This window comes from Calypte anna, chromosome 7 (genome assembly GCF_003957555.1).
Source record: "Calypte anna isolate BGI_N300 chromosome 7, bCalAnn1_v1.p, whole genome shotgun sequence".
Lineage (NCBI taxonomy): Eukaryota > Metazoa > Chordata > Aves > Apodiformes > Trochilidae > Calypte > Calypte anna.
Window position 1 is genome coordinate 5,211,346 of NC_044253.1, and position 16,362 is coordinate 5,227,707.

At 35.5% G+C, this 16,362-nt stretch overlaps 1 protein-coding gene across 1 annotated transcript in view; it reads left to right on the forward strand.

Annotated features, from left to right (window-relative positions):
- LRP1B (LDL receptor related protein 1B) overlaps nucleotides 1-16,362 on the forward strand; it is a 637,314-nt gene that overhangs the window by 562,574 nt on the left and 58,378 nt on the right. The window contains exons 67-72 of the mRNA XM_030454074.1: nucleotides 673-792; nucleotides 6,667-6,783; nucleotides 12,208-12,314; nucleotides 12,906-13,035; nucleotides 13,962-14,068; nucleotides 14,764-14,896. Of these exons, the coding sequence (XP_030309934.1) occupies nucleotides 673-792; nucleotides 6,667-6,783; nucleotides 12,208-12,314; nucleotides 12,906-13,035; nucleotides 13,962-14,068; nucleotides 14,764-14,896 (714 nt within the window). The remainder of the gene's footprint in view (nucleotides 1-672; nucleotides 793-6,666; nucleotides 6,784-12,207; nucleotides 12,315-12,905; nucleotides 13,036-13,961; nucleotides 14,069-14,763; nucleotides 14,897-16,362) is intronic.

The window sequence follows — 16,362 nt, forward strand, 5'->3', positions numbered from 1 at the left end:
TGAAAAGGTCACATTCAATACTTGAGACTTTCTGTATGTAAAATGGAGGTAATTACTCTGTTTTGTAAAGCATTTTGGAATCCCCTGGTGAGGTGTCCTAGCTGAAAATCAGCGTTATTTTTTATAAGTATAGCTAGCAGCATAGCCAAGTTAAATGCTTTTTAATTCCAGCACTGTAAATTTATATATTGAAAGGTGACAGTGAAAGAAATATTACACCAAGTTTTAACAAACCAAGAATTTTTCATCTTCCCAAACCCAAGAAACAAGAGTGATCATGTCAGGGAGCAAATGGCTTTTCATCAGATATAGGACAGTTTGTTAAAACTCTTTTGGAGTTCCCTAGGTAAAAGTGGAAAAACATTCATGTGGAAAAACATGATCAGAGAACAGATCATACTGGTTTTCAACTATGTTCAATTGAGTTTAGAACAATTTGATGCTGCTTGTGCATGAGCTTTTCTCTAAAAAAATCCTTACATGTCTGATCACAAATAGCTTGCTTACAGGCCAGTCCAGAATACAAACTAATAAACAATATAAACCTGAATGCTGCTTTCTTACAAATGTTATATGATAGTAGAGATACTGCATTTCTGAAGAAACAACTTTTTTTTTTTTTTTTAGTATTAGCAGAAATTTCTAATTTAATGTGGAATCCTTTTATTACAGCTGAAAACAGTTGCTCTCCAGACCATTTCCAGTGTAAAACAACAAAACACTGCATTTCCAAACTGTGGGTATGTGATGAAGACCCAGATTGTGCTGATGGGTCTGATGAAGCAAACTGTGGTGAGTATGCCAGTGGCTTTGAATATATTATTCTAGCTTGATGTTGTTGAAAAAAATAGCAAAAGGAACTGATGAACTGTATATATTGTTATTATTATGATTAATATTATTCAGAAGCAGTTAAAACTATCAATATCTGATTTTTTCCCCCTCAAAGAAAAAAAATATCTTGGACAAGGTGACCTTAAGAGGTCCCTTCTAACCCAAATTATTATATGATTCTATGATTTTACTAAGACACTATTGTAGAGAAACAAGATAAACCAGGTGCCTCGAGTTGCCAAAGAGTGGGTGTGAGTCCACCTGTGCCTGGTTAGGACAGGCCCCCTATTACCAGGGGGCCAATAAAGGTGGGACACACACCCACAGAGAGAAGCTCACTCTTGTGTGAGGCAATGGAGAGGCCAGCAGCTCGTTGAGCCTCAGGAGCAAGAAAGGCTCCTCCCGCTACATTTGGTGGAGAATGTGGGCAACATACAGACGTCTAAAGAAGCAGCAGTGTGAGGAGCTGGCAACAGGAACATTCTCCCTGATTTGAAAAAGTGCCTGGGCTAACACTCTCCCCGAAAGGTATGACCAGCAAGCTCTTTGGATTGGAAACCCCTGAGCAGAGGGAAGCCAAGAGAAGAGCAGATACAGGAGGGAGAAGAACAACTCAAGTTGGAAAGGCAGAGACTTTGTGAAAAGTGCCTGGGCTGACATTGAACGGTTTGCCTAGGCTGTAGCAGTGTGAGAAGCTAGGGTCAAATCCCGTAAGCTATAAGTGTATAAGTGTATGTTTGTAAATGTATAAAAATCCTGTATGTTTGTGTCTTAAGCTAGGGTTAAATCCTGTAAGCTATAAGTGTATGTTTGTGTCAGTCAAAAAAAGATGTGTAAAAATCCTGTAAAATGTTTGTAAGATAGGGCAAACTGGGAAAGCTTTGCTGTAAGGAAAAAAAAAAAGGGGGGGGGGAAATGTAGAGAAACAAGATAAACCAGGTGCCTCGAGTTGCCAAAGAGTGGGTGTGAGTCCACCTGTGCCTGGTTAGGGCAGGCCCCTATTACCAGGGGGCCAATAAAGGTGGGACACACACCCACAGAGAGAAGCTCAGCTCATTCTGATGCAAGGCAATGGAGAAGCCAGCAGCTCGTCGAGCCTCAGGAGCAAGAAAGGCTCTTCCTGCTACACAGTATTCATAGAAAGTTGAAAATAACTAAGCAGGTTTTTCATTGTGAGGGGGTTTGGAGCTGCTCTTCATCATTACTTGGAGAAAAATCCACACCATACCAGTCGTAGTTGTTCATAGTCTTTGCTTGCATTGTTGAAAAGTACTGAATCAGCTCTTTTGTCATAAATGAAAGAAAATAATAAATACCATATTCCACCTGGGAAAATGGATTACAGATAACCAAAGTCAAAATGAGTTGGTCAGGATCAAGGGAAAAATCTTTGGACATGAATGTCAGTTCAAAAGGTTCACTCACCAAGTGCAGAAAAAGTTGTGGGAGCTTGAAGACCAGTCTGTAAAGGAAAAGGATGAAAAATGTTCTGATATAGAAGAGAACAGGACACATAATTGTACAGAACATTCAAAGATGGCCATTATTAATCAATAAATATTTGATGGAACACATGAGTCTGGAGAAGTTTATGCTACCACTGGGTCAAGAGTACCAGGACTACAGGCTGCAATCAAGAACAAGGCACTGAAAGATTCAGATTTCCTTGGATATGTTTCAAACCATTGACACAAGCACATATGTGGAAATCTCTGAGCTGGTAAATATGTCTAGGAGACTGGACTCTTCCTCAACTCTGAAAATGCAAGAATTGCCAAAAGGGGAAACTAAATAATCATGGCAAGTGGAGAGAAGTTGCTGTCCACAAAGCATTTCACTTGAAAAAACAGTAAATGCAAATTAGAAAATCCAAATTACTCAAACAGTTAAATAGGACAGAGGTGTAACATGTGCAATCCCAAATAGTTTTGTTTGTACAACTGTTTATGCTGATTGGTATTTAAGACTCTGCCTTTTATTCTGTCCCTGGCAGTGGCTAGAAAGCCAGTTTCTAGGGAAGAATAGGTGAGCAAAGCAGATCTGTAATGGAACATCCCTGGGATTCTCTTCCAGCCTCTAACACCTTGAGGCTCAGCTATTTTGAGTCAAATATACACAAAACCCCTCGATGGATTTTGGTTCTCTTTAACCTCTTAAAGCTTTCCCAACTGCACGAACAAGACTTTCCACACCTTAATTACACCTTCCCTGAAAAGCTACCTCTGATTTTTTTTTTTTAAATCTGTTCACTGTATACAATGCTTTTGCTTTTTGGCTTGAAGGAGGCAGGAAAATTTATCTCTGTTCCCAGTCCCTGTGCCACTCAGAACAGCTAAGATTTGACAAGAACAGGATGGTTTTAATTACATTTTGAAGTTTTCTGTAATTTTAGCATTTGCAGTATGTTTACATGACCTTATTATAGCAGTAGTTTGAACACAGTTTGGTCTTCTGCATTGGTAGTTGTGTTTTTTTTTTAATTTAAAGATGTTTATTTTTATGAGCCAAATTTGATAGAATTAAATTCTAAAGCTGCAAGCAAAGTAGCATAAAGATCTGCATATGTTGGTGCTAGTAGTAACTTGTTAGCATTTATAGTTCATTTCTGAAATGCTTACAATGCAAAACTTGTAAAAAGGATAATCTCTTTTTTTGCTCAAGTGCTCCATAGTCGTGTATTTTCCTTAGTCAACATTTGCTACTGTGTGCTATCAGAGATAAATTGAGTAAATTTTAGTCTGAATGCATTTAATCTTCTGTGGTTAATTTCAGGCTCAGACAATTAAAGCAGAATTAGGAAATGTGTGCTTATTAATGAGTGTATGGTGCTTTCCAAAGAACAGTAGGTAGAGTTAGTTCATGCTTTCTGTCCAGGCAAGTGAAAAAGCCATTCAACTCTGGTAAGCCTTACGCACAATTTAAATACTAATTTAAATACTTAAACTTAAATACTACTTAAATACATCATCACTAAAGGCCCTGTTTGAGGTAGAAGCTGAAGAAAGCTGTGTGTGGTCTTGGGAAGCGTTTATAATCTGCTTTAAAGGTTATATGTATTTTGGGTCTTTTATTAGCTTAGTGCGTCACAGCAGTAAGAATGCTTTCTGCTTCCTTGCTTTTTAAGTATTAATTTTAGCCTAGAGTCAAAGCAGGCAGGTTTTTTTTATGATGAAAAATATATTCCTTGAGGTGTTTGAAGGATGCATTATATAAACTTAAACTTCCTTCAACAGGCTGATAATTTCCTGTATCCAGCATCAGTGCCAGCCTGGCAAGCTCTAGAATAGCTCGTTGAACCTCATTCAAAAGAGTTCAAGACTTGTTTTGGATTCCATCCCTCTCAGGCTTTCACACACAGACACAGAAATGCACAAACATGCACATCTAGGGACTCAAAATCTCTAAATGTCAATGTAATTAAATTAGTGGAAAAGTGGTGGATTACTTCATAGGGATTGATATTTGCATCATAATGTTTTTAAGTGGGTGCCTCTGTAATAGTTTGGGGTTGGGTTTGGTTTGGTTTTCCTTGTAAGCCTTCATCTTTTCTTTGTGGTAATTTAGAATTGCTTCTAAAATACAATCTTAGTTCAGTGTGCACAGAATATGAACCCCAACCCACCAGCACCCACCTCAGGCACTCACACATCTATCTGAAAGGAGCCCTTCACCTCTTGCAGTAGGCTACTGACTTTTCATAATAATATGAAGAGAGAAATATGGAAATAGTCATCAGTACTCACTACTTTGTTTTCTTTCTGTTTGGACTTTCACATTTTAAAAACATCCCCAGTTCAGCAAAATAGAAAGTTACTTAGTGGTGAGGACAGCAATGACAAAATGTGGGCTTTTCATAATTCAAAAAGTAAGGTCTTGCACTATTTCCTTTGAGTCAGGTAAAGATTTGAAACCAGGCATTTGTTGCACACCTTTCCCAATTCTTCTGCTTTTTATATCTTAGTTCTAGTAGCCTGGTTTTCCTCAGGACTCCTTAACATGAAGAAGGAAACACAGAGAAGCAATTTTGACATGTTAAACATGGTGAATTTTCAGCTGCTATGAGAGAGCAGTCAATCCAACTGAAAAATAAAGCTTTCATATTTGTGAAGAAGTGAGAGAGCCTTTCACAATATTTTGTTAATATTGAAGTGGTTATCATAAGGTTAGACTACACATGGATAAATTAGAGGAAAGAAATCCAACCTTTCTTTACCAGTGTACAGAGACAATGTCAGAAAATGGATTTAGCAATGAGAAATAGATAATTCTTTATGAAGAATAAGAAAAGATATATTGCATGTTCTCTTCATCCTAGGACATAGCTAAAATGAAGGGATGTAATCTCTGGCTTCTGTGTATTGCTGATCAGATCTTGGTATTTCTATTGAGTGTGGAGAAATAAATAAAATACAGGACTCATTGTGTGAGCAGATATGTTAACTTGAGATTGTAGACTTTGCTAGAAGTACTTTAATAAATATAGGTTGTATTCCTGATTTGAATCTTGATCATTTTGCAGAGATACAGAACAAAAATACAAGTGTCTTATTTTCAGGGAGAGGGATGATTTTATGTCTTGTAATGTTAAATGTTTAAGTTTTTGCTTAAGTTCTCAAGTCACAGTAAGGGCAGAGAATAAGGACAAATGCAAAAGGCAATAGCAGTGCTGTATTTACCTTTTTTTTTTTTGAGTATATGGAACTAAGTTACAGTACCATTTACTTCTGCCTTCTTGACATTCAAACGTGGGGGTTTTTTACCACTCTGGTTCCAGAACCACACTTAAAACAAGACAGGAAAAGCAGCAGCTTAGGCTGGAGCATCAGATCTAATTCACAGTGCTTTCAGTTTAACAGACAGAAAAAGCAGGTTGATTTAAGATTGGGTTTCAATCCTTCAGCCTGTCCATTTTTAGAACCCAGCAAGGTGTCATAATAGCAGTATGAAGTCTGAACTGACATGCTATGAAATAGCATAATGGAAATTTGAAGAGGTTCTATTGAAATGTCATCAAAGTGACATGTAATTTTAAATATGTTTTTACAAAGCCTACTTTCTTTTTTTTTTTTTTTTTTCCCAAAGAAAATGTCACTGATTTTAAATTTGCTTCATTTCATCTCAGTCCTTACAACCTGAAAGAATTACTCCAGAAATACAAAATATAAATAAAAAGTGGAGGCAGCTCCTTCCTGTTGGAGGAGCTCATGGTGTTCATGCATTTCCAAGAGGATTCTCCTACAGTGCTGCTTTGTAAGCAGGGAAGCTCATGGAAAATACCCTGTGTGAAGAAAATCAGTGTCAGTTCAGCATTATGTGCTTTATAATGTTTTATTTTATAGAAATTCCTAATCCAGAACATCAGAAGGTGAAAATATAAATCAAAATGTTTTCTGTCAGGTGTGATTAGTCTTAAATCTCTATATGCAATTAGAAGTTCTGAGAACTACATATTTTGCATATTCTCCAATGTTCTTATACTTCACTATGATCTGATTTTTGTAAAGCAATCTTGCAGATAAATCCAATGAAAAGTCCATTCAGTTTTGGAAATTCAGTGTAATAATGCTCTCTCTTTAAACTAGATTGTGACTCCTTATGAATTTCATCTTTTTTACAGTATTTACAGGCCATAATTTAATTTTATCATCAAATTTATGAGCATATCTGAATAAATGGAATCTTAAAGAATATAGTATGAGAAAGTATTTCTGAAAGTAAAATTTAACTATATATGATTGCTCTTTCTTACATGGATCCAGGAATATTGTCATGTCACTGTTTATTTTCAGTCTATGTCTGCAATGATGCACATGATGTTCATCTTAATTACAGATAAAAAAACCTGTGGGCCTCATGAGTTCCAGTGCAAAAACAACAACTGTATTCCAGATCACTGGAGATGTGACAGCCAAAATGATTGTGGTGATAATTCTGATGAAGAAAACTGTAGTAAGTAACTTTTACCTAAGTACCTTTTATAACGAGTGCAGTCAATTTATCAACATAGAAGAAGAAACTTTTTAATGGTATTAACATGGCATATGTATGTTTTTATACACTGCCACCTGATCTGTTGAAAATGGATTGACCAGAACTGAAAATGTGCCTTGCTGAGATTCTCCAGTTTTGCTCCTTAGCATAAAGAGCTGTAATTAGCTGTGCAGCAATACCTGACCTATGACTTCTCAATTAATTAAAAAATTAGATTACAATTAGTTTACTTCTGTCAATAAGTTGCATTTCTTACCTCTAGATAAGAATCAGAAAAAACTGCTCAGTGATCAAGTGAAAAACCTGTAACAATCAGGTTTGAGCACACACTGTCTGCCCATCACAGTCATTATATTCCTGAAATGATTTGTAGCACAAGTCCTTTTCTATAATACTTTGTCACATGAAGAAGAGGATGTTGCTCTTCTCAGTTACCCTCATTCTCTTCTGCCCATGAGGAACTGGAATGCCAGCCTAATCTCTGTGATACCACTTCCAGTAAATTGTTTTTGCTCTGGTTCTAAAGAAAAAATCACAAACTCTTAATGGTTTTGTCTCCTATTCTTTGTCTCTGTAATATATTTCAAGAGGGAAATTCCACAAATAGTTCTTAAGTGCCTTCTCTCTTTTGACAATTCCTGTTTTTTTTCTTTTGTTCTTAGAGCTTCAAGAAATTAGTAACATTTTTTTTTAGATAATCTGAAATGCATATACCTGATTATCATGAATGTATATTTAGTATCAAGGTAATAACCTAGAAAACATAATAAATTGGGAATTCTGAGGCTGAGTATGTGCTATCTGCCCCTCTCTCCTGTGGTGTCCTGTGGTGTCCACAGGTACAGGATGTCTGAAGCTCATGCTGCTTAAAATTAAAGTGGATTTGTCTGCCTTTAATCACTATGGACATTTGAAAATGTTGTGAGTTCATATGCAAGTGTTTCATCTGAAGGGGAAAATGTCATGTGGCTCAGAGTCACTCAGAACTATTTATTTTTCTACCTCACAAGGAGGTTAAGTTGCAAAAGCTTTCTTAATTTTGTGGAGGGTATTAGTTAAGAATTAATTATTAGTGCTAGTGAGATTTTCATTTTTTGTTATATTAAAGTACCAAGAAATTATTTTTTGATGTCTTATTATAATGTGAAAATCAAGAAAGAGACAGAGTTTTGGTATGGTGATGTTCATCTCCATTCTGCTTTTTAAAATCTCCTGGAAATCTGAAAATTAAAAAAAAAAAAAACTAAACAACTACCATAAATATTTGTTGCTGTTAATAAAATAAGGAACAGGCATTATTTGAAATCTGATGTGTGAGAAGTGGGGCTTATTTGTCACCCATTATTTATAATTTTTTTCTTTAATTTAAGAATTATCATAATACAAGTTCAAATAATGAGACATAATCAGAGAGCAATTATCTATTAATTTTTTTTACTATTATTTTTTTCACTTGCTATCTTTTCGTTCAAATCAGTTAATTAAGGTATATATTCAGTTCTTGGTGGTTCTCTTGACTTAGAGATAAGGAAATCTGAATTAGTGAGCTCCCAGTCACAGCCAGTGCATCAAACTAAGGGCTAGAACTGGTGAATTGACATTTATGTTAGCTCAATTTTCCATTTTCTTTTGCTTGTCCAATGCATTCTTCACTTCCAACTCTTGAATCTCATATTCTGATGTTTAAATGAAGTACAGTAGGCTGACACAGCTCTGCAATTCAAAATAGTGGAAGAGCTGGGCAAGTACAAAATGCTGTTCAGTTGTTTGAAATAGATGTATAAAATTCTTTATACCCTGGCAAGCCACTTTATTCCACAAGTGTAACGAAACAACCCTGAACAAAATTAGAAATTCAAAAGCATTTGACAAAATGTATTACATTGCACATTATAAGTTTTTCATAACATACATGAATATACAAAGGGCTTGTCAGGCAACTCTATCAGGAAATGAGTTGTTTCCCAGGAATGCAGAATGAACTCATTGAAACGATAGAAATTCAGCTCAGGTATTTTACATTTCTCTGTGGAGTTTCTTTGCATGCACACACAGCATCCTGGTGAAGTTACCAGAAGTGAAACAGAATGCATGTTAAAACACCACATAGCAGTGGGAAAAATTATTAATGGTTTTATGCAAATAGCTGTGCCTGTTATGACTTCATTATTTTAACTCTGTTTATCTTAGTCTATTGTTCTTTGACTATATTTGCATCCTCCCAGGTATGTAAGAGTTGGGACCATGCTGAGTTAGCACTAAGCAAAATAGAATGTTTTTTCACTCGTCTTAGTTCCTATCTTTTTGGAGGGGAAACTAGGAAAAGATTTATTTTCTCTTCCAGTGAACTTCTAAAAAGAAAAAATCCGTAGTAGTGACTTATTCCTACTGAAAAGAAGGCACCAGTAATATTTTATTGAATGTAATTAAAGAACATATAATACACTGTAAACTTTGAAGCAAAGCAAATTTAATAATGCTGTAAAAAGACATTAATTCAGTCAGTCTAAAACTATTGCTGTTGCTAGAGAATCTTCTCAAGGTTGTTTTGTTGCTCCTTCCAGTAGTCAAGAAAAGAGATTATTTAATTTTGTCCAGGAATAAGTTTGTATCCCAAATACAATGAGATCTAGCAATTAGCTTATGTTCATATGAAAATGTTTTAGACCAGCATTTTGAAGGAATCTAAACTGGACTACCTCAAATTGTCATCTTGAATACATTTTGAGTGGACAGTGCTGTAAATTCACATTCTTAACATTCCTTAAGACTGCACTGATTTGGTGCAAGTCAAACAGTGGGTAGTGTCTGTTTTCTAAAAGTTCTGTGCCAGTGCTAGCCAAGAGCTAATTTAGAATGAAAACTTATGTGTACCAAAAGTTTCTTCTTTTATGTACACTGTGTTATGCCTAGATTAACATAGAACTTTGTTTTGGTGAAATACAATGTGAAGTTATTGAAAAATAATACAGAAGGAAGATCTGCTTTCAGTGCCACATTAAATATAGGAAAAAAAACCCACCCATGACCACCTTAATTATCTTTTCTTTAGGGACATTTATTCTGCAGGCTGGTCCATGTTTCTGTTTTCAGCAGTGTTGTAATGGAGGATGGGTGGATTTGGTTTTTTCCTCCTCTTTCCTTCCTCTGCTTCCCAGTCTGCCTCAGCAGTGAGCAGGATGGGGGTGCAGAAGAAGCTGGGAGGGGACACAGCAGGGACAGGTGACCCCGACTGAGCAAAAGGATATTCTGTATGGTGTCACACTCAGCAATAAAAAAATGGAAAAAGAGGAAGGAAGGGGAGGGATGTTCAGAGTTAGAGCATTTCTCTTCCCAAGACAGGTGCAGGTGATGAAACTGCTTTCCTGGAGGCACTTAAAGCAGCCTGCTGGTTGGAAGTAGTGAATGAATTATTTGGCTTTTCTTTTGTGCATACAGCTTTTGTTTTACTATTAGGATGTCTTTAACTCAATCCAAAAGTTTTTACACTTGGTGGAAGTGCAGCTGTGTGGGGATCAGCTGCCCTCCAGGGTCAACCCAGGACATCAAGATGATGGTGGTTCTGTGTTGTTATGTGGATGCATCATACTGGATGATCTTGACTTGTCTTGTTCGAATCTTTCAGCTCCAAAATAACCATCTAGTAGTAGATGAACACTGATTCATCACAAGAAAGTATGGCCTAGATCTGTCCCCTAATTCCTTTCCATCTTTGTGATCTGCAGACAGATGCTGGGATGAATCGAGGGCTCCTCGTACTCTTTGAACTCCTTTTGGTTGAGGTGCTCCTCTCAGTGTTTGTATTGCTGATACTTGGTTTTCTACATGGAAGTCCCACCCTTCCTATTATACAAATCAGTTTCTGTAGAAGTTTGCTTTCTAATAGCTGTTACAAGAGAAAAGAATCTCACAAGAAGCAAAGATTTGAACAGTTTGAACTTTATAATCTATTCTAAGTAAGGTATAGCATTTTTCCGCTCTTAGACTTGTGAATCACTACATCAGTGTCCTAAAAATCTTTTCAATTCATGACCTAGTGCAATAGCTGTGCATATTAAATGCAAAATAGAAGCCAAAATGTGAAATAATTTTAAAAGTTTCTCATTAGATCCTTCTCTTGCTGCCATTTATGCTGATGACAAATGTCTGTTGGCACTACAGATTATTTTTAGACTTTAAAACGTGAAGGAAGTCGATCATCTAATGTACTGTGATTCAAATAAAATTCTTTCTAATAATCAAAAAATGCTGTTCTCAGGAAAGAGTGTTTTATGTGAAGCAGAAGCTGAAAGATGCTTCCCTTCTTTGGTTATAAAGAAGTCTATTAATACTCCTTCCTTTCATTTACAGTCTGAGCACTGATGGGAAAGTACTCTTCCGTGTTCATATGTAAATCACAGAGATGGATTCCTGCAGCAGAAGAAATATTTCTTGCAAACAGAGAATTGAGGAGTTAGCCCATTGTGAACATTTTTCTAGAATCAAATCTCAGTTTATAAATAATTCATTAGCAGTACAGGAAATGTATTTGCTTATATTTTGCAAATTAGTATCGAAACATGACAAATGCTTATTTGAGGGTGAATGACTTCTCCCACAAATTATTTCCTTCACCTAATTTCTCATGTTTGTCTTGAACTTCCTAATCCTGGCCTGCTGACTACAGAAAGAATCAAATGTCAGTGATTTACTAACATATATAGAACCAGCTTTTGCTTTGAAAAAAAGTATTAGTATATGTATAATCAAGGAATACACCTAAAAGCTAACATTTGATTTGTTGTACCTTGAAATTTCTGTCAACTCTTCCCCTTTGTTGTGTCCACCTTTTTAAAATTACTTCAGACCTCCCTACTTTTTGTTTCTTTTTTTGTATGTTTTGTGGGCAAACATCCCCATTTATCATGAAAAATCCCACTTAAATTTCAGTCTTTTGTGTCTCCTGCTCATCTGTGAGCTCTTTAGATTATGTCAAAAATCTTCCTTCTTTTTTCCCTAAGATGATATCCTTGTCCTTATCTTTATTTTTCTTTCTCAGATGGTAAGAAGTACAAAATTAATTTCAAGTCTGTAGTACATATCTCACAAAACCTGTAGTAGTATTCATTATTTAAAATAAATATTACAGTCAGGCTCATGTTATTATCCAAAGAAATTTTGTAGAACTGAAATGGAAATATTTTTATGACTATCTTTTTATAGGAATATTTAGTCATAAACTGTAATGAAACAAAATCTTACAGAGAACAAGTCTTTATAATTTGCTATTTAGTGGGTTTGATTTTGTTATAGTCTTACATTGTTCGATTGGGGGATTATATATATAAAATAAAATTTATGGAAATGCTAATAAACATAGGATTCTTACTTCTCTTTATTTAGAGCCTCAAACATGCACTTTGAAAGACTTTCTTTGTGCAAATGGAGACTGTGTTTCAGCAAGATTCTGGTGTGATGGGGACTATGACTGTGCAGATGGCTCAGATGAGGTAGGCTTCTTCCAGGAAATTATTTGTTTAGAAACTGATTAGTTTATAGTACCCAAGAATAGATTCCCATATATGAATATGTTAAAAAACAGCAATAAGAATTCTACACATGAATCCCAGTATGCAAATGTCTCTACTAAATTAAAACTCAACATGTTGATAGAGATATCCCAAACAGAGAACATGCGAATAAATATTTAACAGTTATCTACATTTTTTGGCTTAGCAGTGATCTGGAACTCTTCCCATCCTGGAGATATTTTGTGTCCTGTGTGGGGAACCACTTTTTGTACACACAGCAGTGATTTGGGTTGCTTTGTATGTTTTTTTGAGAAAACAGTGTAGGGTTTGTTGTGTAGCAGAAGCTCAATGGATAATTGAGTTCTTTCCTGCCAGTGGTGGATCTCAAATTGCTTCCTACCTTAAGAGGATGCAAGCCACCTTTCATGAATCATATCTATAAATATATTTTAATTCACAAGGCATTAGTGTGTTTTTATAGTGTGGAGGAGTGTAGGCTGTAACTGGTTGCATTGCCAATATTTCTATTAAACTCTTGCTCTTGTATACTCATTATTTTTATTGTACCAGAGGTATTGTGAAACAGGCTGCTCAAGAGATCAGTTCCAGTGCTCCAATGGTCAGTGCATTTCAGCAAAATGGAAATGTGATGGACATGAAGACTGCAAACTTGGGGATGATGAGAAAAATTGTGAGCCAGGTATTGCTTTAAGTAATGCTGAGAAATAAAACAGAAAGGAGTGAGGAATAAATTAGAATGAAACAAGGAGAAAATAAATCAGTAAATCAAGATTCCTTGTGCACTGAGAGAAGGTAGGAGTGCAAAGGAATCTGTATTTTTGTCTTCCTACTCCTTATGTACAGCTATGCAATATGAAGCTTGTTGGGGGAATAGTATTTAATTATATTGAAATATAATTTGGTAATGTATACTCAGCTTATAAAATTAAACTTTGAAAGGAGCAGCAATTCTTGGCATGTTACTGAAGTCAGTTTTTTTTGCTTTGTGGCATTCATTCATTTTTTACTAGTCCTCATGCAAAAGTTTTCTCTAGCACATTATTATTTGTGATGTTATTGTTTTATTTCCTTATTACTGTCATGGAAAATATAGTTGTTTGGTTTTGCAGGAATTGCTAGACTTTTTGTAAGCTAGATGGGTGCAGCTGATGGAAGCCTATGACAAAATACCCCTCATTCCCAATGAAATAAAAGTATCCATCACGATTTTAAATAAACTCATTATTATGCATTTATTTACTTGTAATAATATACAAACCATTCCTCATACCTGATAAATTTAGCATATTTAATTATAAGCATTTATAAGCTTTACCTTAAACCCTAAGGCTCATTTTAAAATATGCAATTTTTAAAATAGTCATTCTATGAATGTATTTATATACGTGTGTAGTAACCATTGCTACTACATATTTACTATCATTATACATTTTATTTAGGATGTAACAAAGTTTTATGAAGTACTTTATGAACATTTGTAAAAGTTCTGGTCAGCGACAAATACGTGGTTGCTGATGATGTTAACCAGATGAGAACATGAATTATAAAGCAGCTTAATTTATAAATTTTCTTTTTCTTAATGCTAAAATATGTGTTTGTAACCAGCATCTCCAACCTGCTCTTCAAGTGAGTACGTGTGTGCCAGTGGAGGCTGCATTTCTGCTTCTTTGAAATGCAATGGAGAGTTTGACTGCGCTGATGGATCTGATGAGGTAGCTGACAAATATCTGTTGTTTGTTTTTTCTGACTAACATGAATTTTTCTAAATGCTTTTACAGCTGAATGTGACTAAAAGGGAGAACAGTTTTTGCACCCATTTAATTTTTTTCAAGTAACTCAACCTCATGATTTTGGTTCCCTGGAAGCTGCCTCGAGTGATGTTTGTTTGCTCTGTGTTCCCATTTGGAGCAGGCAAATGTGTTTCCTTTAAAGTCAAAACCTCAGCTTGGTTCTGGGGGAGTTTGTTACAGGGTCTGCACCCTCCTGTCAGTTTGGATGAGTTTGTGTCACATTTGTCTTTCTCTGTCCTCTATATTAATCTAATCTAGTCCTAGAAGGTGCATCACTCTCTGTGGGCTGTCATGCCGTGAGTATCCTACATGTTATACTGTTGGTAAAGGAAAAACACCACCTTTGTCAACAAGTTGAAGAAAAAAGACCAAATTGGTTGTTATTTCTCAGAGTTTTAAGGGTAGTTAGGGACCAAAGGATCCCTGAGCCACAGGGATCCACACTCTGGATTTTTCTTGTCCTGACCAATATGGAAATGAGCCAAAGGGCACTAACTCTGTCATATCCAGGGCTGGCTCTGATGCATAAATTTTGTTGGTTTTTTGGGGTTTTTTTTTTTTTGAGTATGTTGTTGTTCTAGTTCAGTAATACTCCCTTCATGTTTGTGTTCACACAGATGGATTGTGTAACAGAGTGCAAAGAAGATCAGTTTCGATGCAGAAATAAAGCCTACTGTATCCCTGTCAGGTGGCTTTGTGATGGGATCCATGACTGTGTGGATGGCAGTGATGAAGAAAATTGTGACCAAGGCAAGAGATACTTTTCATTAAAAGGCTCATTTTATTGAGTTTTTATTAACAGACATTGTAAGTTAGTGGTACCCTGGCCATTCTCAGGGATGAAATAAATGCTCTGTGACCTCTTTCAGGAAAGGCAGTATAGCAGCTTTACAAGCTATTTGAAGGATGAAGCAAAACTTAGTTTGTTTCCAGCACAGCTCATTGTTCTTCCTTCACATTTCATTCCCTGAGGATCACAAGGCTGTGTTCTTACTGGAAGCATCTTCTGTCTCATCAGAGAAATCAGTAATAAGTCCAGTTATTTTACAGTTTTATAGGCAACAATAAATTACAAGGCTGTGAAATACAATGAAAAATTGCTAAATAAGTAATCTTAAGACTCCAGTTTTCTATTTATTTCCATGGAGATGAAATGTTGCAACTAACCAAAACTCATAAAACCAGATTTTAAATTCTCACTCTCCTTAGAGAGCAGAACTATGCACGAAACTTGATTCACAAGAAGCTAAAAACTACACTCAGACTTCCATGCTTATGATTAAGCTTTAAAATATGTTTTTGAGAAATACATCTGTAGTCTAATTCTCACACTTGCTGCAAATTCACAAATGTACTTCTAGTATTTTTCAATTGAGCATTCACATAGATTTATATACACTATATATATATATACACACACACATACATTTAATTGCAAAGATGTCTTCAATTAAACATCATTAAATGAGTTTCCTGTGGTATTCCTTCTGTGGGTAAGACCATGCAAGTCTTTATTTCTCGTTTATTCTAAACGTGCTTCAGCTACCAGGTAGTAACAGTGTTCTGTTCTACACAAAATTCCTAGTAAGTATTGGAATCCAATAATTGTGACAAACACAGGACTCTCAGTTAATTTTTTTAAAAAGCAAAATTTCACTTTAAATTTTGTCAGCTTCTTATTTTTTCCAGACTTTTCTTCTTTCCTTTAAAGTGGATAGTTCTGTGTGTTACTCCTCTACAATGACATGTGTCTGTATCATCAAAAGCATCATAATGCACTGCAATGATAAGTAAGAATCAGAGATGATGCAAACAATTGTGGAGTAAAAAAAAAATCCTTCCCTTCTCCTATGAGAAGTCTACTAACACTTGCCACTAGGAAAAAAGAGGAAGTTACATGCAATGATGAGGCTTGAAAGGGAGATCAGAAAATGAAGAAAAGAGGAAAATGTTCCAGAGACTTTTAGATGCAAAAGCATCATATTTGGAAGTGTTAAAGAAATAATTGTTTTGAGAATACTGAGATAACAACGTTTTAAAAAAAATCTTCTGGTCCATTTTGAAACTTCTTTTAAGATATCTGCACTGTATTTCTTTAAAAACCAATGAGGTGTAAGTAAGTAGTAGCAAACTTATTTTATCTGAAGGCCCCATTATTCTTTAGATAGCAAAATGGAGCTTCTGTGAACTGCAAATTGTCTGTAATGCAATAAGAA